Consider the following 24235-nt stretch of genomic DNA (forward strand, 5'->3'; position numbering starts at 1 on the left):
TTCCCCTCCCCCATTTCTGAAGAAGGGTCTAGGCCCGAAACGTCAGCCTTCCTGCTCCTCTGATGCTGCTTGGCCTGCTGTGTTCATCCAGCTCTACACCTTATTATCTCAGATTCTCTAGCATCTGCAGTTCCTACTATCTCTGAGGCATTTGTAGGTAAACAGGTATGGCTGGAAGTCATAGAGGTGGTGAGTACTAAGAATGTACTTTGCTTCATTTTATTTGTGTTGGCATCATAAGCTAACGTCCATTTTCCACCAACATTTCTAGGGACATTGCTACTTAAATCAGGTAAAACCTGCTGTAATTGTAATTCCAGATAATGCAAACTTTTAGAGAGAAATAATCTGAAGATGGGACTTGAAGATTTCAAGTGATGTGACTGACTATTTCCTTTGACAGCTTGTTCCATTCTGGATTGATACTTGGGAAGAAAAATTGTTGATACACTTGTGGAATCATAGAATCCCTACAGTGTGGAAGCAGGCCATGCAGCCCATCAAGTCCATGCCAATTCTCCAAAGAGCATCCCACCCAGACCCAGCCCATTCCTGTAACCCTGCATTTCCCATGGCTCCTCCACCTAGCCTGCACATCTCTGTAACCCTGCATTTCCCATGGCCAATCCACCTAGCCTGCACATCTTTGGACTGTGGAAAGAAACTGGAGCACCTTGGGGAAACCCACGCAGACACAGGGAGAATGTGCAAACTCCACGCAGTCATCTGAGGGTGGAATTGAACCTGGGTCCCTGGCACTGAGAGGCAGTATTACTAACCACACTGAGCCACCATACCACCCTGCAATAAATTGTCTTTGCAGATTGTTGTGGCTGTGTACCCTATGTTTTCTCACTGCTGGAAGCAACAGATACTAATTTATAATAATTCTCACTAGTCCATTCCATATTTGATAGAACATTATCAGTCTATTTTTTTCTCTCTTTTGCTGTAGTTGTTCCTATTTCAAATTTGTGATCAAGGCTGTGATATTGGTGCATTTCACATACTGATCCATGTAGAATCATGCTGCATCTGTTTGGATTGCTTCAGTCTTACTTATAGCTCTCACCAGATAAGGACTTCACAAACATGTTGCATTCTCCAGAACTAGATGAACAAATCGTTGATGAGCTATAAATCTGATATTTTGGTTGCACTACCAAAACGTTCATTCTTAGAAATCCAAGAACCCAACTTCCTTTGGATGTTTTGCACTGAATGTAGAATCAATGTACACTGGAATTATGTTTTCTTCTATGTGAATCGCCGAGGTCTGAAAGCAGAAACCAATGCATTGGCACACTGAGCAGTGTGTGTAGAACCTCCAGCGGCTGTGCAGTCACACATTCAGGCATTTTAGAGATAACACTGTGTGGCACCACTACTGAAGATTATATTTCAGTTAAAACCCCTGGTAAAATTATGCACTGATCAGGGAATTTATTATAGAACTTTTTAACGTTGTTGCTAATACATATTATGTATCATTTTCTGACATTCAATGCCATCGCCTATTAGTACTGCAATTTTTGCAGTTTCAGAAGATTAACTTGCAGAGGATGGATATAAACTGGAGATTCTCCCGATGATTTATCCAGAAACAGCAGGAGATAAAGTGCCAAAAGATTGAAACCATCAGTTTAGAAAAAGTGAGTGGCATGTGTTATGAAGATTTATAACCTATTTTTATTATTTGAGGACTTGGGTTTTAAAGTAAAGGAAAATGAATTTTAGTTTTTCAGTTCTGTGCAGACCTGACCAAGTAATTTTGAAACAAAAACAGAAATTGCTGGAAAAGCTCAGTAGGTCTGGCAGCATCTGTGGGGACAGATCAGAGTTAACATTTCCACTCCAGTGACCCTTCCTCAGAATATTTGAGCATTGAGTTCAAATCAGCATTTATAATAGTTGTATGATTTCCGCCAAATGACTGACAAGTCAGATGGGGGTATAATTGCTGACTTGAGTTTTATGAAACAGATAGAGAGAGAGAGAGAGAGAGAGAGAGAGAGAGAGAGGGAGAGAGAGAGAGAGGGTGGGAAGGGATTAGAAGCGTACAAGGGAAGTGATCCAAAACAGCAGAAGTGCTGTCATTAGCAGTGTCCAAGCAGTCAGGCCTAGGAGAAGTCTTGAGATGCTGAGAGTTCGCTGAGAAGTAAGATCCAGAAGCAGAAGGTTGTGGAAGTGTTAGAAAGACAAAGTTGTAGAAAACATCACAAATAAATAAGAATGGGCTGACTTAGCAGTTTGTTTTAAGAGCCTTCGGGTGTTACGACAAGACCCCAGGCAAGGTTCCCAATTTGTTACAGTTCCAGATGGGACACCTCAAATCATTAAGCTTCTGGATGTGGAGGGATAATTTGGCTCTCCTGGGTTATTCAACTGTCCCCTCAGTAGCTGGCAGCAAGGTTAATGTCAAATTTCAAAAGGATCCCTTCCTTTGTGAATACCTTTCTCCCAGAACCAATGAACTTATGTTTAAAAAGCTGATAATTTAACCAGGTTTCCTTGAATTATCAAAAAAAGACTCAATAATTACTAAACATGGAGAAGAAATAGTAATGCAGCACACTTACAGAATTGACAGAGGGGAGTCCTCTCTATATTCCAATAGTTGATATGCTTCCTGAGTACTTCATTGGTTCTAAAGTGCATTGGGGAAAGGTACCATATGAATATTTGCTTCTTGTTTAAAACAGAGGAGTTTTCTGGCAGCTCACAACCCCTAGCAAAAGACCTTCCTTTAGCCATTGGGATAGCATCTCAAAGTATCCTATGCAAAGATTGAAAGGGACTCCTAATCCTGGATAATCCATAGGAACAGAAATAGACAATTTAGCCTGTTGAGTCTACTTTGCAATTTAATACAATTGTAGCTGATCAAATATTTCAATACTCAATGTCACTTCTTAGGACAGTTGCACTATCCTGGAGCAAGTCTGGTGACCTTTCATTGCACTCCCTCTATGGCAACAATATTTTTCTGGTACTCCAGGTCATGTCCAACCAAGATGCTATTAGGCTGAAACAAGACTTCACTATTCATATACTCAACCTTCCTAACAGCTTGCTGCACTTGCATTTAGTTCACTTGCGTGATGTATTACATCTAGATTCCTTTGTACATGTACACTCCCCAGCTTCTTGCCATTTACGAATTACTTTGCACATCTGTTCCTTCTACTAAAATGGATAATGTTACACTTTTACACATTATACTACATCTGCTTTGTTCTTGTCCAAATTCTCCTGATAAAGCTGAACATCTTCCTAAGAACATACATTCCTGCTTAGCTTTGGATCTTCTGTAAATTTGGAAATATTACATTTGGTTCTCCACCTCCAAATCATTGCAAAAAGCTGGAGCCCAAATACTGATCCTTGCATTACCTAACAGGTCACAGACTGTGAATGACCCATTTACTCATGCTCTTTTCTGTCTGTTAGTCAATGCTTAATCCATGCCACTGCATCACCTGTGAGGAATTTTATCAAAAGCTACCTGAAAATCTAATATCTTTCTCAATTCTGTTAATAACAGCCTCAAAAAATTCCAAAAAGTTTGTCAAACATGATTTCCATTCATAATCCATGTTGACTATGCCCCAATCAGATCATTTTTATCTAAGTGACCATTTATCATGTCCTTTATAATAATTCTAACATTTTCCCTATTTATTACATAAAGCTGAGAGATCTTTAGTTCCCTGCTTTTTCCCTCTGCTCCTTTCTTAGATAGTGGGGTAACCTTTGAGCTTCGAATCTGCAGGAATCATTCCAGACTCTATGAAATTTTGCAAGATGTATCATTGTCTGTATATCCACCCCCTTTAACACACAGGGATGTAGACTAGGTCATGGGGATTTCTCAACTTGCAGATCCATTATTTTTTCCAGTACAACTTCCTGACTAACTTTCCTTCAACTCCTCATTCTTCCTAAGCACTGAGTCATCTAATTCTGGGGGATTTCTGGTATCTGCCTCAGTGAAAACACACAAAGTAATCTCTTATCTCAGATTCTCCAGCATTGGCAGTTCCCACTATCTCCAAAGTAGTCACTTAGCCTCGCTACCATTTCTATTCTCTATTATAAATTCTTCTGCTTTTAAATGGAACTCATTCATCTTTTCACATTTCCTTTTCACATACCTGTAGAAGATTTTAAAAGTCTAATTTTATGATTTTTTTTTGCAAGATTGCATTCATATTCTATTCATTTCCTTATCAGTTTCTTGCTGCATTCTTAAAAACTTGCCAATCTTCTCAAAAACTTTAAACTTGCCAATCCTCAGATTTATAACTATTTCTGGCTACTTTATAAAATTGTTTATTTTTAATGTTATACAATCCTTAACTTTCTTTGTTAAGCATGGTTGACTGACCTTTTTTGAATTTTGGTACATTGAAGGAATATGTAATTGTTGGAAGCCATGTAATAGTTCTGTCCATTGCCTATGTACCATCATGTCTTTTAATGTATCTCCCACATCTAATTCAGCTAACTTATGGCCCCCATGCTTTTATAATTTCCCTTAGTTAAATTCAACAATATCCCACATTCCCAGCATCTTCGAAACTTCGTGGACTTTTGTAATTTGGCATGGCCAGTGACAAATGGTATACCCACCTCAAGAATAATAGTATGGGATTTACTTTTGTTAGTCCAGGCCAAGGATGGCGTCAGATTCCTGAAGGATTGGCAGGAAATGAACTGTTGAAACATTTGATAAATTGTTTCTGGGAGGGTGAGGCTCTGTGTCCGTGTTCTAAATGCCCTCATATCATACAAGCACTAGAGATTTACCACTAATAATTCCCACAACTGACAGCATCAGTGTCTGAGGTGCCAGCTGAGAGTGGTCCGAGTGTAACTGTTGCTTTTTTAGCACCACTGGACTTGATACAAATTTGTTATTATGAAAATTATGATAAGTATCACATTGGTGCTTTTTTTTAAAATCCCCAGATTACTGTTTTTATTTTACAATGAAAATTTGAATTATGCAGTTAATTTCACAGTTCATATCATTAGAACAAACTGTCATATTTTTGATTGTATGGAGACTATGTTGTTACTTTGGTAATGCCTCAGGAATTTTAATTTCAGTTATTACTATAGTGTGTTATCTCTCCGTTCCCTTAAGAGCAACACACATCTACCAAATGCTATTCATTGTCTGAAAATACTAAGCACAAATTGAGAAATACATTTAATTGTGAACATTTCCAACACAACATGACCAGACAAATGGGTTTCATAATGCTTTATTGACTACTGCTTTAGAATATAAAAGCAACAAAAGAATAAACTCAAGCTTTTAAAACACAAGGAAAATAGAAAATATTTGGCTGAGGAATTCAAAAACCTGATGGTAATGCATTTGTTTGTTAATAAGGCACACTAGTTTAAAAAGTCTTGTTCTTTTACATGCCCCAGACCAACATTGAGTTAAAATTCAAAACAATGCTGTCTGAATGAAATGGCCAAAATAGATTAGCACAAGTTTGGATCTTAACTGACATGCTTTACAGGCCCCTATCAACAGAAGACAATCAATCAATATTTTGGCCTTGTTACAGCATCATTAAGTCCTTCTTCATGCAAAGAGAAGCAAATAAAAATACATCAGACCTTTGCACTATCTGACACAAAGTGACGCGAAACCCTTCGTTTTTTTTTTCCAAAGAACTCCCCCACTTCTAACTGGACTAGCATGTGTCTTGCGAGTTAAATAATATTTTATTTAAATACATCTACATTCTTTTTTTACTTAACTGGGCTACAAAAGACTATACAGAGAAGCCAGACTCAGTAGCCAAATAAAGGTATTTTGGAATAAAAGGAATCTCAAAATCTCACCATTCCCCACTCTCTTCATAAGATAATAAAATATCTAAAAATATATTTTTGGAAAACTCTTTCTTGCTCTGAACTAGTGGTGTTACCCTGGATACTTTGTATGTTAATAAAAGGTACATTTATATATATAAGCAAAAGACACAGTCAGTACCCCATTAGCAGTATAAAGGAATTAAGTTGCTTTAATTCAAGAAAGGGTTACTTTAGCATTTTCTAGCAGCAGTATCCATTTTGTTGGAAACCAAATAAATCATTATTTTAAAAAAAAATGTGCTAAGTAAAATGCAGGGAATTTTCCTGAAGGATGGAAATTGAATCCAATATGGAAAGTCTGGGAACAGAAAGCAACGTTGGCCAATAAAATTATTTTTAAAAACCAATACTGAGTAATGCCTTAAGTTGTAAAGTTTTATTTTTCTGAATTTTAGGCACACAAATCCACTAAAGGGAACAATTTGCTCAATGGTATCTGCAGGTGTTCAAAAGCATTATTGAATGAAATAACAGGAGTGCTTTCTTCACTGTGGGAGTGTTGCTGTTTCCTGCATATGTAAGACAAATTATGACTTGATCTTACAATCCAAGTTTAATTTTAATAGCTACAGTTTCTTAGCATTCGAAGCGAGCTTACTGTCCTCCTATTAGTGTAGCTGGAAATAAGGTCCATTCCTCATTCTTTGCTTGGTGCTTCCCAGCTCCAATACTCCAGTAGGTACAGGAAGCAGGTTTCAGGCAATCAGAATTCCTGTATTTGGTCATTTCTAGTGAATTGTACACCCTTTCTAAAAAAAAAAATCAAGTGGAGGAAATTGGGTTGAATTTTCACTTTTGGGACAGAAATCTGGAGCCCCATCCTGCTCCCAAGGGAATCAACCGTACTCTGGGATTTTGACTGGGGTGCCCTCTCAATTGGCATGGAAACACATTTCCTGTCCAATTAAGGGCAGTGGGCAGGCTCTTGAATCCGGAAGGCCAATCAGAGACTCTCAGTTTCAGAGGAACAGTGCCTGTAATTAACAGCAAATAACTGAGAGGGTGCTTCAATACAGGTGACCTTGTGGTAACAATGCTTTTAAATATTTTGTGAAAAGCATCCCGGTCATTAGAGTGGAGATGGAATCTTTCTGCAGAGTGATCTTTGTTTGCATCCTTACCCAGGCAGGTAGAAAGGGCCTGTAGATCTGTTTGGAGGGATTACACGGTGGTCTGTTGCTAGGCCCCACTACCAGGCAGCTGGAACTGTCCCCATCAATCCAGGAACTACGATTTTCCAGTTGGTCTCCATTACCCACCCATAACATTTTATTAAGCAGAATTGGTTTCCCATCTTATGGGAGTTACCATGCCCCGAACCCAGGAAAGGGTAAATTTGCGCTGGGAAACCGACATTTGGCCAGTGCAGAAATCTTTGGGCCCTGTACGTCTCATTCCTGACCTTGTTCGGGTCTGGAGTCCTGCTCAATGTTGTGATAGATTGCACAATCAGTTTAAATCAGTGATAACTGGATATTCTGGTGAGATTCTGAGAACAACAAAAAAAAAGGTGAGACTTGCGAAAAGGAAAGCAAAAAAAAAATTTGCTGTCTGGATGTCTAGAATGTGCATAAAAATTGAATGTGCCTCATTAGGTTTTAATCAAGAAGCAAATTAGTTTGTTTCATTAGCTCTCTGGGTCATCAGAGCTGAGTAATAAAGGCAATACTGACATATGGAGCAGCTGCCTTTCTAATGTCATGATACTGTAAATGGAGTATTCTGGCAAATGAGAAGGTGACAAAATGCAAAACGTTAAAAATTGATCGATTTTAGTTCATCTACAAAATGGTGCCTTAACCAGTTTTCATTAGTGTTTGTGGTGTTTTATCATTTACATGCAAGCAGTACAATGTGGGACTTTCTATTCTATAAACAGTAGCAAGTGTTAAGAGTAAAATGGCCAGAGCTGTTACCTAAAACCCCATATTAATCCACAGCAGTTTCAACAATAAATTTTCCCCAGGTTTAAACATTGAACGTAGCTCAACTGGATATTAGGCTGTCTTCAGCAGTTTCTTTTGGTCAGCCCAAAGCAATGGGGTCACATTATGCAGGTTTTACTGAGTATCACGACACTATTTAAAATTGACTTTTTCTTGAAAGCCTTTAAACAGGCCATTGAAACACTGCAGCAACATTATTATTTCCTACTATAATATAAGATTTCTTCTTTTTCTTCAACAGCATTTAAAGAAATTGATAAAATTCTGTGGTAAACCACATGTATGCTGCTGCACCATAAAAGCCATGTGCTCATAAATTTATATTAAAACATAATATATATACACACTATCTAATTTGTTACACAGAACCAAAATATAACATCACTACTACCCAAACTACATTACCATCTCAAATCAGCTAGGAATTTCTTTAACATGATAAAAGTTATTAATATAGCACTTCATGCCAACAAGGCCCTGCTTTGGTCCTTGTTCAAAAATCCAGCATATGGCTGAACTTAAAGCAGAACAGAGAAAATAAAGAGCATTGCAAAGGAAAGTGAAACTTACTCTACCTGTTGAAGGCACCACTGAAGGTTTATCTTCTATTTAATGTCATACTTAATGTCCTTTTATTTCAGCCCCCTTCTTTTTTTAAAGTGATAATAAGTTACCCTCAAAGGACTGTATAATGCTGCTGTGGTGATTTCTTTCCCTTGCTTTCCCTTCCTCTTTCAACTTTATCAATATCCAAACCCAAGAGATAAACCCACATATTGTTTCTTCCATAGTCTTGTGGCACCAACCTTGGATAGTTAAAACAATTCCATCAAGGTCAATACTACCATCAACCAGTCCAAAGCTGATGAAATTCAGCTTCTGTAAGTAGCCAAATTGTGAAAATTAATAAACAAAATGTCAAGTTCCGGTCTCATAGCTGACAGTACAATTCTTTAACATTATAGTTCTGGACTATTCCCCGCAGAGGAACAATTTGTATGAGTATGTCTTTCCAGCATCATACACAATTCTTGGTAACCAGTTAACAAACTACAGGCCTAAGTTTGGTTATTCAGTAAAAGGGTTAAATGTTGACTAGTATTATTTACATGTACTGTAATCCTGTTAAGGCTGATTTACTTTCTTGAAGGCACCAATAGGCTGGATAACTGGAGTGAATAAGTCACATGAACCCTTCATAGTATTAACATCTCAAAATCTACACATTTTTCTACTTTGTAGATGTCCACATTCAAAATATTCAAACCTTATGGACGGGAGATTTTTAAGCATCTGTTAAAAGTAAGGCTTTTAAAAAAGTGTTTCCATAACCAAAATGCATGGAACTGTTTCTACCATAAGGTTATTAACCCTTAAAACATGCATTTCAAAATATACTAACAAATAGAATTTTCTAAAACATTTGCCTCTCTTTCACATAGCTTTTGGTGTGAAGATTGCTGAAGTCCTAAAAAAAAATTCACGTCAAACTATGTTTTGTTTTCTTCATAAATACCAGTGTATTCCTTCACTATGATAAAGTCTTTGTTAGAATATCCTAATAAGTTTGGTAGAAATCATGTAGAGGAACTTGAAAAGTTGCTGCAGGAAATGCCTGTGGTACGTAGCCAGCATATCCTCCATAGGCAGCCACAGCAGCAGCAGTGGCTGCGTTCTTCTGCAGTGTTGCCACGGTGGCAGCAGAAGCAGGAGCTGCAATCGGAACGTAACTCGCCCCATAGAATCCAGCTGTGGGAATTCGTTGTATATTGGAGGCCATTGCATATACTGGAGTTATTGGCCGAGTCTACAACGAAACAAAACACGTTATAGCATTGCAATGTCATTTTTTTTTTAAAAAAGAAAAAAGGAGCTATAAATAACAATCTAAAAATGAATACCGATAACAGGAAATGATAGAATGGTCATGATTATTCCTGACTATGTGGATCTTAAACTAGCTCATTGCTTCAATCACAGGACAAGTACATTACAGTTCCTATTATCATCCTTTCATTGGATGTGGGTGTCACTGGCAAGGCCAGCATGCATTACCTATCCCTATTTGGCCTTAATCTGAGGGAGGCCATTTCAGAGGCCAGTTAAGGTCAACTACATTGCTACAGGTCAAGGGTCACATGAAGGCTTGACCAAGTGAGGATAGAAGATTTTCTTCCATAAAGGACAAATATAAACCAGTTAGGTTTCACAGTCATCAATGACAGCTTCACAATAATCATTACAGAGTCAGAGTCACAGTCATACAGCACAGAAGCAGACCCTTCAGTCCAACTCATGTGTGCAGACCAGTCTGACCTAGTCCCACTTGCCAGCATTTGGTCCATATCCCGCTAAACCCCTTCTATTCATGTACCCATGCAGGTGCCTTTTAAACATTGTAATTGTACCCACCTCCACCACTTCCTCTGGCAGCTCGTTCATATAAGCGTCACTCTCTACCTGAAAAAGTTATCCCTTAGGTCCTTTTAAAATCTTTTCCTTCTCACCTTAAACCTATGACCTCTACTCCCCCACCCTAGGGATAAAACCTTAGCTATTCAACCTATCCATGCCCCTCATGATTTTATAAACCTCTGTAAGGTCACCCCTCAGTCTCCAATACCTCAAGGGTAAAAGTCCCAACCTATTCAGCCTACTGAGACTAGCTTTCAATTCTGGAGTTTATTAATAGAAGTTAAATTCCACTAGTTTCTGTATAGAGGTTTGGCAGGTTTCTGGACCAGGGCCAGTGATATTTCCACTATATTACTATCTTCCTGTGTTTCTATTCTGCTCCAGGGGGCACTGGATACGAGAATGAAGGAAAGACTCCCGACATGATAATTTCCCATCTTTAGCACAAGGTAACAATCATTCACGAGTGCCCATTCTTAGCCATTTCTCAAATAAAACACATTCCTTGCTTGGCTGGTTCCATTTTAAGCTAAGCAGTCCACAAACCAACTCAGCAAGTAAGGAATGTTAATCACAGAAAGCTATACAGAAAAGTAATGAATATATTGTGCTTTAGGAAAGTACACATTTTTTTAACCTGAAATGGTGGAGGAGTGGAAACTGATGGTATGATAGTTGCTCCATTTGGATCAGTTTGCACAGCGATAGGATTAAGAACATGCTCCATTGGATGCATTTTGCTATCTTCCATTAGTTTAGTGCCTGGAGCTGCCTGAAACACTTGATACTGGGTTCCAATGGGAGGGATGGCTACTGAAATCAGAGAAAAGTACCAATTAATAATCTGTAAACACACGTTTATAAATTTGAACTACACTGTTAAATAGTCTGAGGTACTTCTCAGGCACATTATAAAATGAAATATGACCCTGAGCTATTAAGAAAATATTACATCAGATAACCAACAGCTTGGACAAAGAGATAAGTTTTAGAGAGTTTATTAAAGAAGAAAACAAGGTAGAAAGTTGATGCTGGTCTTAGGGAGGACCTCAGTTGAGTGGTGGGTTGCAACCAGCATTCCTTGAAGCTGCACCATCTTCTAAAGCCCCCATGACCTGTAGGAGAGCTGCCATCTGGAAGCTTTGCTGCTCGGCTGTGGAAGGAGTGAGGAGGCTGGCACCAAGCTTCTCAGCGAGGGACGGGGAGGTGGAGAGGAGTCCTCTTCCTGGAGGACTGGTAGGGAAGGCCACGTCACTATAGCATGCCAGTGTGGTCAGATATCGACAGCCACGTCAGTCCCCTCTCCAGGGTGCAAAGTCTGGGCAGCAGTACAGGAAAAAGGTCAATGATCTTCTCTGCTCTCTCAGGGTAAGTGTAGTACCCTGCTCTCCACTACCTCACACCTCTCTGCGTCACTACACCCACTCCCATCAATGCTTCTGCTAACAGCCTCCATTACATGCAACACCCTTCCCAACCTGATCTTGTTACCCCCCCTCCTCACACACCACTAACCCAAATGCTCTCCGCATGGCCTCCTAATTCCCTCAGAACACCTCAACACCTTTGCCCCACATGCACCAACACTAATAGCCATGTCACCTTCATTTGGTACTTTTCTGTCATTTACTGGAGAAGAGTAATGCGCGGGGGCTGGTTGGGGAGAGAAGGGTTGGTCGTGTGCTGGATATCCATATCCTCAACCCCTCTGAGGAAAGGATTCTGGTTCTGGCAGGAGAAGACAGGGACCACTCCTGCAGGGATGCACAGACATCTATGTCCCAACACCCGAGTGAGTAACACTGCAACAGTCACATTAACCAGGAATCGTCAACCATAACGACTAACTAGTGGCTGCCATGCCTTCTGTCTCTTCTATCTTCCAGGCGCATCCACCTTCCCAAGGATCATTCTGTGGGAGAAAGGCGAGGGTTCCTCCACCTCGCTGATGACAGTGCAGACATATTTGAGGGAACATAGTATACAATTGTCCTGGCAGCCTCAGCGGCATGGATAAGGACACCTCATTGGGTACAGGGAGGGTACACACAGTGACTCCAGGCACCAACAGTTCTGCAGAAGGTGGTGGTAGAGGGAGAAATGCCCTGGGCCATTGGCAGTTGGTGTACTGTGGAGACCAAGCAGCTGCTGAGACCCCCCAGAAGACCCTGTGGTCTTGACAATCATGAACTTAATGCAGATGCATAGGGAGGAGCAGCAGCAGCAGCACCAGGCAGGTAACAGAAGGCACTGGTTTTCGGTGCAGTAAAGCTGCATCAATGCACTGTGCGTCATTATGCAGCTGCTGCATCAGTGCAGCTAGTCCCGCAACTGGCCACCTGCTTCCATGGACAGGCTGGAGGCTGAACCGTCAGGGTCTACTGGAGATTAACAGAGCCCTAGAGTTCTTATAGCATGGAAATCACATTTTTTCCAGCAGCTGGCTCATAGCCTTGTATGCTGTGAAGTTTCAAGTGCTAATCTAAATAGTTCTGAAATATTTCGCGTGCTCCTGTCTCTACCACCCTTTTAGGCAGTAAGTTCCTAAATACACACAATCTTCAGGCGATTTTGTTTTTCTCAAATCCCCTCTAAACCTCCAGCTCCTTACCTTAAAATTGGTTGATTCCTCCACTGAGGAGAAAAGTTTCTCTCTACGTACCCTTCTATGCCCTTCAGAACTTTGTGCATCTCAGTCAGGTTCCTCTCTCAGACTTCTCTGTTCTAAGGAAAACAACTGCAGCCTGACTGACCTCTCTTAATAGCTGAATCAGTCCAGGCCGGGCAACGTTGTTGTGAACCTCCTCTGCACCCTCTAGTGCAATCGCATCCTTCCTATAGTTGGATGTTCAGAACTGCACACAGTAACCTAGATGTAGCATACCTAACATCATTATACACAGCTTCATTACCTCCTTGCTCATGTTCAATGCCTTAACCAATAAAAGACAAGTATCCCATATGCCTCTTAATCCTACAGATCGTCAATGTACACTGCGAACAGCAAGGGACCCAACATCAAACCCTGTGGTATAGCACTACACGTAGGCTTTCAGTCACAAAAAACACCCTTCAACCATCTGTTTTGGGAAAGTAGGACCAATCTGAAACGAGGAATTAAGAGGGCTAAAAGGGGTCATGAAACATCTTTAGCAAAATCCCAAAGCCTTTTATTCGTACATAAGGAGCAAGAGGGTAACTAGGGAAAGGGTTGGCCCACTCAAGGACAAAGGAGGGAAGTTATGCGAGGAGTCAGAGAAAATGAGTGAGATTCTTAATGAGTACTTTGTGTCGGTATTCACCGAGGAGAGGGACATGACGGATGTTGAGGTTAGGGATAGATGTTTGATTACTCTAAGTCAAGTCGGCATAAGGTGGGGGCGCGGGGGGAGTGTTGGGTATTCTAAAAGGCATTAGGGTGGACAAGTCCCCAGGTCCGGATGGGATCTATCCCAGGTTACTGAGGGAAGAGAGAGGAAATAGCTGGGGCCTTAACAGATATCTTTGCAGCATTCTTGAGCACGGGTGAGGTCCCGTAGGACTGGAAAATTGCTAATGTTGTCCCCTTGTTTAAGAAGGGTAGCAAGGATAATCCAGGAAATTATAGACCGGTGAGCCTGACGTCAGTGGTGGGGAAGCTGCTGGAGAAGATATTGAGGGATAGGATCTATTTACATTTGGAAGAAAATGGGCTTATTAGTGATAGGCAGCACGGTTTTGTGCAGAGAAGGTCATGTCTTACCAACTTGATAGAATTCTTTGAGGAAGTGACAAAGTTGATAGATGAGGGACGGGCTGTGGATGTCATATACATGGACTTCAGTAAGGCGTTTGATAAGGTTCTCCATGGTAGACTGATGGAGAAAGTGAAGTCGTATGGGGTCCAAGGTGTACTAGCTAGATGGATAGAGAACTGGCTGGGCAACAGGAGACAGAGTTGTAGTGGAAGGGAGTTTCTCAAAATGGAGAACTGTGACCAGTGGTGTTCCACAGGGATCCGTCTTGGGACCACCGTTGTTTGTGATATACATAAATGATCTGGAGGAAGGTATAGATGGTCTGATTAGCAAGTTTGCAGATGACACTGAGATTGGTGGAGTAGCATGTAGTGAAGGGGACTGTCGGAGAATGCAGCAGAATATAGATAGATTGGAGAGTTGGGCGGAGAAATGGCAGATGGAGTTCAATCCAGGCAAATGTGAGGTGATGCATTTTGGAATCCAATTCAAGAGCGAACTATATGGTAAATGGAAAAGCCCTGGGGAAAATTGATGCACAGAGAGATCTGGGTGTTCAGGTCCATTGTACCCTGAAGGTGGCAACGCAGGTCAATAGAGTGGTCAAGAAGGCAAACGGCATGTTTTCATTCATCGGACGAGGTATTGAGTACAAGAGTTGGCAGGTCACGTTACAGTTGTATAGGACTTTGGTTCGACCACATTTGGAATACTGCATACAGTTCTGGTCGCCACATTACCAAAAGGATGTGGATGCTTTGGAGAGGGTGCAGAGGAGGTTCACCAGGATGTTGCCTGGTATGGAGGGCGCTAGCTATGAAGAGAGGTTGAGTAGATTAGGATTATTTACATTAGAAAGACGGAGGTTGAGGGGGGACCTGATTGAGGTCTACAAAATCATGAGAGGTGTAGACAGGGTGGATAGCAAGAAGCTTTTTCCCAGACTGGGGGACTCAATTACTAGGGGTCACGATTTCAAGGTGAGAGGGGAAAAGTTTAAGGGAGATGTGCGTGGTGGGTGCCTGGAACGCGTTGCCAGCGGAGGTGGTAGAGGCAGGCACGATAGCATCATTTAAGATGTATCTAGACAGATACATGAATGGGCAGGGAGCAGAGGGATACAGATCCTTGGAAAATAGGCAACAGGTTTAGATAGAGGATCTGGATCGGTGCAGGCTTGGAGGGCCGAAGGGCCTGTTCCTGTGCTGTAATTTTCTTTGTTCTTTGTTCTTATACCTGCCACTAAGCCACTTTTGGATCTAATTTGCCAAGTAGCCTTGGGCTTTTGGCTTCTTAAAACAGTCTCCTCAGCAAGACCTTGTCAAAAGCCTTACTGATATCCTTGTCGGCATTATCAACTGCACTATCCTCATCTACACACCTAGTCAACTCAAAATATTCAAATCAAATTTGTTAGGAATGATCTCCCCCTTTATAAAGCCATGCTGACCAAACTTGAGTAATCCTTGCTTCTCCAGGTAGAGATTAAGTCTGTCCCTCAGAACTTTTCCTATTGTTTTCCTACCACTGATGAGACTGACTGGCCTGTAGTTTCCTGGACTATCTACATTACCCTTCTGGAATAATATCACATTAGCTGTCCTCCATTCCTCTGGTACCTCTCCTGTGGCCAGAGAGGATTTGAAAATTAATGGCAGAGATCCTGCAATCTCTTTCCTTGTATCCTGCAGCAGCCTGGGTTACATCTCATCTGGGCTGGGGATTTATCAAATTTTGATCTCACTGAAACTGCTAATACCTACTCCCTCTCAATGCTAATTGGCTTAATGTTTGGTGCAAACACTTGGTCCTGGCACTAGGCGACATAAGGCATGGTACAGGGCGTTGACTGAAGACTGCTGCACAGCACGGCCACCTACCTGGTTGTGTGACTGCACCAATTGCTACTGCAAGGCTCGGCAAGGCAGGGTAAGGCAAGGCACACACGCGGTGGCTTTGGTAAACAGCCTTATGAATGGATGGGACGGGTTTGTGTCTCTGTGCAGTACCTGAAGACAATGCAGTTAGACACTGCTGGTTGCTGGACCTGCTTGCCCATGCAGGATGCAGTGCCAGTGCACTGGGGCATATCAGGATGGTGGCGATGACTCCCTGAAAATACAGTGACAATGTCCACGGTAGATGGGATGTACAGCTGATGCTGACAAATCCTGCCCATCACCCCAGTTCGTCCGGGGAGCAGGATAGAGCTTGATGGCTTGTTTAGATGAGAATTTGGTGAGATTGCAACTTATGATTGGTCTGTGAACAAACTATTTGAGAAACATGAACAAGATGCAGCGAGATGCTCCCAGCATCAAGATAGGCATCACCGAATAGCTGACTTAATTCTGCCACTCATCTTGCCACAGCCCGGTAAGATCCTGCACTCAGTTAACATTTAGAGTCCGTTAGGACTCTTGTCAGAATTCATTGGCAGAGCTACAGTTCCTCCAGAACTTTGTTTCTTAAACATACATATACAAAACTTTTAACAGGCTGGTAAATCAGTAAAAACTTTACAAACATTGGAGGTTAAATTCAGAATGGGTAGGGGTTGAATTGGATCAGCTGCCCATTATATTCCCTTTTGCATTGACATCTAGATTCACTGCTATCTAATTTTCACCCAGCCTTTGTAAATTGTCACCATCATTAAAATCTGTAGTTTCTCAAAGGATTACACAGGATTATTTTTAATCGTTTACTTCACGTTGATTACAGTTACACATTTTTGTTTTAACCCAAAGTGAAATGATTTTAGTCAAGGCTAACTAAGTGAAATCAAATGGGGCAAGTTGCTAAGGTACTGTCTGCCAATAGTATGATACAGTTTAATATTTTATAAAATGAAAGGAAACAGACAAACATGAAAAAGAGTCAAGTTAGATTGAAATAGGAATATGCAGCCTGTGCAACCAGGATTTGGAGTAACGTACATTGATTAGAATGGCTACTGTGACTTAAACTTGCTGATGCCATGCTTTCCTGCAGTTTGCAGTTTTAACCTCTTCATAAGAGTAGCCAATATAGACATTCTCCCAATGAAACGTGTGTCTTCTTTGAACATACAGACTAATATCTAACAGAATCATCAGGTTGTATTGCAAATTTAATCTGAAATTCCTTGCTCAGTACTTCTGGCGGTCAGTGAAGCAGTGGTCAAACGAGGCTCAAAAAGTTACATTAGTTTCATTTTATTTTGTTTACCTATGATCCAAGAGGAGCAGGACTCCCTACCCCTACAGCCCCACTCCAGCCAACCCCATTCCTAGCCATTTGACTGCCATGAACCATTCTTTAGGGTTCATGGCAATGGCTCTCTGACAGCAAAAATCTTCTGGCCAGCTAGTGCTTCCTGCAGGATTTCAGCAGGAGTTAAAAACAATGCTAAACAGGACTGGACCACTTCTTCCAACTGTCACGACTTGGTACAACGCTACATTAATGATGGTGATCCAAGTTTTTGGAGTTCATCAGTCCAACTCCAAATTGCACCAACATTAAAATTGCAAACATGCTATCAGTCTGTATCCTTCATTTCTGTTTCCTAATTTTATTACAAAAAAAATTGGCTTATTCATTACCATGCAAAAAGCTGAGTAAATGTGGTTTTAAAAAAGTAAAATATTTATTTAAGAACTCCACCTGGCTTTAGCAGCAACTCAAAAATTTCCAGTTTCTCATTGTTTATTGGAATTATATACATCCTACAGGAATATTTCAAGATCCTATAGGTTTTCAAGGAGAACTCTAAAACATCAGCTTTGCCTTCATATTTTTCTTCTTTCTTTTTTCCTAGTTGTCAAGGCAAATGTTTAGCAAAACATTTCCTTTACTAACCTGCACCAGGTTTCATAGCGACTGGACTGACTGTAGCCAGATCTAAGCTGGGTATCAGTTCATACGCTTTGTCCTGTTGCTTGGCCTTCCCTTCATGATATCTGCTGTAAATACCTCTGCCTGCAGAATATCCACCCAGGTACGATCCTCGAGGTCCTGCTGCTCTGTTGCCAGCTGCCCCTCTACCTCGGCCGCGAACAGTGCCTGCTTTAAAAAGAAAATCTAATTTTAAAAATAGGCTTATTAACGTATTTAAAAAGCCACCAGAGTTTTGACAGGAATAGAAATAGGCAATAGGCAATTGTAAGAGACCTCACATTGGTTCACTTCAACTGTGAAAACTCCAAACAACATAATTATGTTTGGTATGTTTCTGAAGGAAAGCATTTAGTACTAAATAATTACAATGGCCATTGGTCTCTCAAAGGAGTGATGGGGGCATTTAAACTGATGAATTAACAATGTGCAAACATTAAAATATTCAAATTAGTTTCAAATAAGATATTTTGTGGAAAAATATTGAATAAGGTTCAAAATCAAATATGCAGATCATGACGTATGACCCGGTTACGGCAATGCCAGCAGTGCTGAAACTATGTTGACAGCTCATCATGTTGATGGCATCGTACAACCCAGAGCTAAATGCATTGCCAGGAGGCTGCTTGCCTCAGCAGGGGACCAGATTTGTGCAAAGTTAACATTACTTTGTTATAAATTCTGTACAGACTGATAAAGTTCAAAAATTTTTTTTAGTTCTTTTAATAACTGAAAGAATGAAACAACAATTGTTCATATTTAAGGCATTTACTGTAATGACTGACTAACAGCACTAGTAACTAAATACTAAACTTTATAGGCAACTTGTACTTTAACCACTCAATGGAATATACCCTTCTCCTTAGCCTGATCAAAAAAAAACTGCTTCACAGCTATATTTTATACTATACTTATATTGACACAATTTTTCCTTGGGTTTCTTCCTGCTCTGTTCTTTTCTCAGCTTGGTAGTTTGAAATTTTACAATTGTCTTTCACAGTGGGGTTTTCTTTAACTCAAAGACTCTCCCGACCCCAGGCAATGTAATCCTTCCAGCCTCATTTAAATTCCCTATCAAGTTAGTCTTTTCAATCCAGGCTGGAGCTCTCACCCATTTTCTGTGAACAAAATTAGAGAACTTTTTTGGTCTCTATATTCTATATTTGGTCCCTGCACTTTATCTCCTGGATCAAGAAAGTCTAAAAAAGACTACCTGTGACATTCTAGGAAAACTTGTTACCTGATCTTTATGCTGGCTGCCTGTATATTATTTTGTGTTAACATGAATCACATGGGCTTTGTATCTAGGTAGAAATGTTTCCTGGCAATTCTTGCAAGCTCAACTATATTCAATCTTGGAAGCAATTTAACAGTTTAAGGCATATCTGTTTACAATGCAATGTTCTCAACACCATTTTTGGGACTTTGAAGGCTCAGTCTACATTGTGAATCACAGAGATGCAACCAATGCTCCCAAGCATAAATGCCTTGCAATTTCATTACAGTAAAACAACACAAGCTTATCCTCTCTGGCAGACTTCAAATCAGGTCATATGACCCCCTCTGTTTTTACCCTAAATTTAGAGGCACAGTCTCAAACATAATCTTATAAATGTCATAATTGTAACAACTTAAAACAAGCCTGCACTAGTTAAAGCCCAATGGCATATTTTATGGCTGCTGCAAGTGACTGGGAAAGACATTCTGAGCAGAACGGTATAAATGGTGCAGTAGATCACAGCACGTGTCCCAAGGTTCTTTGATATAATACTGAACCTGTTTATGCAGGAGTTGGATAGGAGCAGAGAGCTCTTCTACCCACAGAAGGCCCTCTGAACAGATACTGGGAAGACAGTGGGAACAGATAGACATCACTGTTAACACAAGGAATCTAGCTCTGAGACTTTGAATGTAGTGGGAAAAAGTTTAATGAATTCACATGAACATCAAGATTAGTGAACGCAGCTTCAAATGTCATCTTCTCACAGACGAATCACTAGGTGCACACACTGCTCAATTCAATCACCTGACATTCACTATCAAGCATAACTCCTATCCAGCATCCATCATCTCACCTCAACCTCACACATATGGCACTGTTGCAAGCCTCGTACCTATATCTCACAATTTGCACAGATTGCCAGCTATTCAATTCTAGCAGATGTATCATCCAAATCACATTGCACCACAGTCACTGACACTTTTCCTCTCTTTTGCAGGTGGCACATTACCAAAGGCTTTAGTACCTAGTGGGAGAACAAGCATATCCTCACCCACATGAACAAAACTGTGATAGCGATCAAAAGGAATGGCCACAGCTAAACCTCCTGTGGCCAGTGGTGGAGCTGAAGTTATCCAGTACAACCACAGAGAATATTCCCTCATCCCTTTAATGAATTCTTAGAAATCATAAATATGGGAAAGATGCAATGCTAATTATGTATAAATCACTGAGAAGGTTTCAGTTAGAATTGCTGTAGAGACTATGCGGCTTTCCTTATTAGTTGGAAAATGAAGGGCTAAGGTTAGAGAATGTCCCTCACACAACCTAGCAGTTGTGCTTTTCTCCTGTATTCTCTGGAGTTTAGGCATTAAAAAAAAAATCATCTCATTGAAAATACAAGATTGACAGGGCTTTACTGCATTGACACAGAGAAGTTGTTTCCCTTGACTTGAGATTCTAGAAGATGGCGGCTCAGTCTCAGGGTTATTTAGAACTGAGAAAAAGAGAAATTTCTTATTCAGTGAATCTTGTAATTCTGTTCACTGAGGATTCTGCATTCTCCATCATTGAATATATCCAAGGCTGGGATAGATATTTTTCAATATAGCAGGGAATTAAGGAATATGGAGAATAAATGGGAAAATGAAGTGAAGGCAGAAGATTGGCCATGATTGTATTGAATAGTGGAAAGGCTTGAGGGGCCAGGCGGTCTGTTCTTTTCACGTTTTACAATTTCAATAGATCTTGTAATGTACCTAAATATATCTTCGTTTATGGATCGTCTATGTTATCCTGAAAGTGAATGGATGGATACATCCTGCAGAAAGCCCTTTACTCCTCTTCCTTGCTCTTTGAGCAGCTTGTCTATTTCAATGCTGCCTGTGGTCCATTTGTTTCTCATTTGGCAGGCCAAAGGGAATGGAAACCCATGTCTGGAAGTAAGCAATCTGACCAGAAGTCTTGAAGTCAAAAGCAAGGTCATCTCCTGATGCAACACAACTCCATCAACTTCAACTCTAGACAACTCTTATGAACTCTGCAAGCTATGAACTCTCTGACAAATACAAGAAAGTGACATGACCAAGATGAAGGTCTGGTATCATGGTCATAGACCTCACCAAGGCATTTATGACTGTGAGCAGATATGGACTTTCAAAAATCTTTGTAAGATATGGATGCCCATCCAACTTCTTGGCCATAGTGAAGCAATATCACGAATGTCAGTATGGACAGTCAAACACAACAGCAACTTTTCATGTCCCCTCTGAAGCTCCAGTGGTGTGAAGTGGGAATGTGTGATGGCCCCAACCCTATTCATCATCTTCTTCAGCATCATGCTACAGCAGGCAGTAGAAGACCTTGAGGAGGGAGGTTATGTACGGTTCTGAACTGATGGAGGTCTTTTCAGTCTCAGGTGTCCCCACGGCAACACAAAAAAACTCCATGAACTTCTTTTCACTGTTGACTGTGCTCTTACAGTCAGTTAAATCTGCCATGTATGACATCATCTTTTCTATGCTGGCACAACTGTTTAGACTAAAAACCAGTTTAAAGTAAAACTGAAGTCCTGCATCAGCCTGCACCCCAAGAAGAAGAATACAGAACACCAAACACTGTCTTTGAGAGAACCAAGCTGGAATCAATTTATCTATCTGGACAGTCTTGTTTGACACCGCCATTGGCAAGCAGTTTGACAACTGGCTTTCAAAAGCAAACAACTCTATAAACAAGTGGGGGCAAATGGAGTCTCAGAGCACAGATAGAAATCAAAAATGTAGAAAGTCGTAGTGCTCACCATCCTTCTGTATAACACAGAGTCATGGCTTGTATACCACGGTTACATGCACCATATAGAGCATTTCATTCACTGTTACCTCTGCAGTGTCCTCAAGATCCACTAGAATGACCACATTACAAACATTGAAGCCCTGGAAACAGCCAACATCACAAGCATCAAAAGGTGTCCTCCTGCCAAGCCAACTGCTTTGTATGGGTTGTGTTTGAATGAATGAGTCATCTGTCCAAGCTTATTTTGTACAGAGGACCCATCACTGGTAAATGGGGCAGAGGGGCCCCAAACAAAATGTTTCAAGGACTCACTAAACAAGTCCCTCTCTGTGTGCCACATCAGCTCTACCAGTGGTGAGATCATGATGCGGGGACATGCTACATCAGGAGTGGTACAAAAATCAATGAGACCAAGTGAAGACGCAGAGAAAACAAGGAGAAGGATATATCCAAATGTCAACAGCAACAATGCTTTCACTTGCACCCATAGAAGGAGAGTTTGCTGGTCACAGAAAGGCCTGGCTAACAATTGACAACCTGCAACTGACGAGTACAACCTTCTTCAAATCTTCATCTGTGAAGAAATGTTAAGTAGAAGGCACTTTCCTGCTGCTGAATGTATGTGCAGCTGCATGAGGTTAAGTGAGGGTGTTGGCTGGAGCAACCAGGTCAAAATTGGCACTGTTGGTGCAGCCATTCTCAATCATCCCTCCCATCATCCCCTACTCTTCCACCAACTGCAAGGGCCTGATTGGCCTGGGCAAGCTCAATCCTTTTACCTTGGTTTCAAGGTCCCATCTGTGATTGTAGGTGTCAGTCAACCGCAGTACTGGAGGGGCCACCATTAGTAATAAATGCTGCTGGGATTGAAGAACTGCTTGTCCTCCAAAATTGGCCAGCAGCTCTTGGAGGCAGGACCATCACCCTTAAAGAGACAGAAGTCTCAAAACGAGGCAAATAATTGGTCAATGGGCTAGAACTACATCAGAGTCCTAGAAACAGCCTGCCATCGAGGCTACAACTGCTGCCAAACAAATTCAGCTATGTGTGTGCTGGCCATGGCCACCATTTTGGAACAGTGGCTGCAGCACCAAACAGTAGGTGCAACAGAGCTGAATTTTGTTGCCTCTTATAATATAAATTTGATAAATGCTGAGGGAACGAAAATAATTTGGATGGAATGGAAATTTAGCGTAATAAAATTACTGATAAGCATGCAGTATTTCAACAGTGGAATATATAAAACAAATCCCTGGAATACTGCAATTGGTTTCTTTATTCACTGTAGCTAATATTATATTTTCTTCATGAAGATGCACAGCATGTCCTTGAAAATGATAGAAATGTGGCATTGTTAAAGGGAGCAGTTAGAAAACTGCAATTCATTTGTAAAGGCAAAATGTCGTGGATGTGCTGTGACAGAAACACATTTTTGATACAACTCAAGTTATTAGTTATATTCCGTCCTTGGCAAGCAGGTAACAAGGAGATTTGTCTGGATCCCCTAATAGTTTAGCGCGCTCAGTGAAATCTACATCAGGACTGCCAACAATTTTGACTTTGTTCTGCTTTATTATTGGCTTTGACATTTATAAACTTCTGCTCAACTTGCTCTTGCTGCAGACTTGTTTTGAATGTGCAAATCACATGTACTGCAGCACAGAAAATGTGTCAATGTCTTCATCAGCTGAATTTTTATTAGTTTATTTCCTGGAAATGTGCTAATAGATAGACTGAAGTTATAAGATTTAATTGTTATCCTGGATTGTATCTTTAAGGTCAAGTAATCTACAGTTGTTCAGGTCATTTGTCATCAACAGTCTGAATAAATGACAGAAATTGCTGGAGAAACAGTTTCAGATCTCCAGCATCCACAGTTTTGTTTTACTTTAGTCTGAATGAAGGGGTGGTTTTATTTCCGAGACAACAAGGTGCAGGGCTGGACGAACACAGCAGGCCAAGCAGCATCATAGGAGCAGAGAGGCTGACGTTTCGGGCCTAGACCCTTCATCAGAAAAGGGGGAGGGGAAGGGGGTTTTGAAATAAATAGGAAGAGAATGGGAGGCGGATAGAAGATGGATAGAGGAGAGGATAGGTGGAGAGGAAACAAACAGGTCGAAGAGGCGGGGATGGAGCCAGTAAAGGTGAGTGTAGGTAGGGAGTTAGGAAGGGGATAGGTCAGTCCAGGGAGGACGGACAGGTCAAGGGGGCGGGATGAGGTTGGTCGGTAGGAGATGGAGGTGCGGCTTGAGGTGGGAGGAGGGGATAGGTGGGAGGAAGAACAGGTTAGGGAGGCAGGGACGAGCTGGACTGGCTTTGGGATGCGGTAGGGGGAGGGGAGATTTTGA

The 24235-nt window shown here is 41.0% G+C and overlaps 2 protein-coding genes across 4 annotated transcripts in view; one reads left to right on the plus strand and one right to left on the minus strand.

Annotated features, from left to right (window-relative positions):
- Positions 1–5254: 5254 nt before the first annotated feature.
- Positions 5255–24235, minus strand: part of rbm47 (RNA binding motif protein 47) — a 326113-nt gene continuing 307132 nt past the window's right edge. The window contains exons 2-4 of one of the 3 annotated variants that reach the window (XM_048596750.1): positions 17954–18046; positions 10897–11072; positions 5255–9651 (exon numbers count right to left, since the gene is read on the minus strand). In XM_048596750.1, the coding sequence (XP_048452707.1) occupies positions 9403–9651; positions 10897–11072; positions 17954–18046 (518 nt within the window). In that variant the 3' untranslated portion in view covers positions 5255–9402. Of the gene's footprint in view, positions 9652–10896; positions 11073–17839; positions 18047–24235 lie in introns of all 3 variants that reach the window. The other 2 variants (XM_048596742.1, XM_048596734.1) reach the window with 2 other exon arrangements.
- Positions 21398–24235, plus strand: part of chrna9a (cholinergic receptor, nicotinic, alpha 9a) — an 18589-nt gene continuing 15751 nt past the window's right edge. The window contains exon 1 of the mRNA XM_048596755.1: positions 21398–21448. Coding sequence (XP_048452712.1) covers positions 21398–21448 — 51 coding nt within the window. The remainder of the gene's footprint in view (positions 21449–24235) is intronic.

The sequence above is a fragment of the Rhincodon typus genome, chromosome 1 (assembly GCF_021869965.1).
Source record: "Rhincodon typus isolate 14 chromosome 1, sRhiTyp1.1, whole genome shotgun sequence".
NCBI lineage: Eukaryota > Metazoa > Chordata > Chondrichthyes > Orectolobiformes > Rhincodontidae > Rhincodon > Rhincodon typus.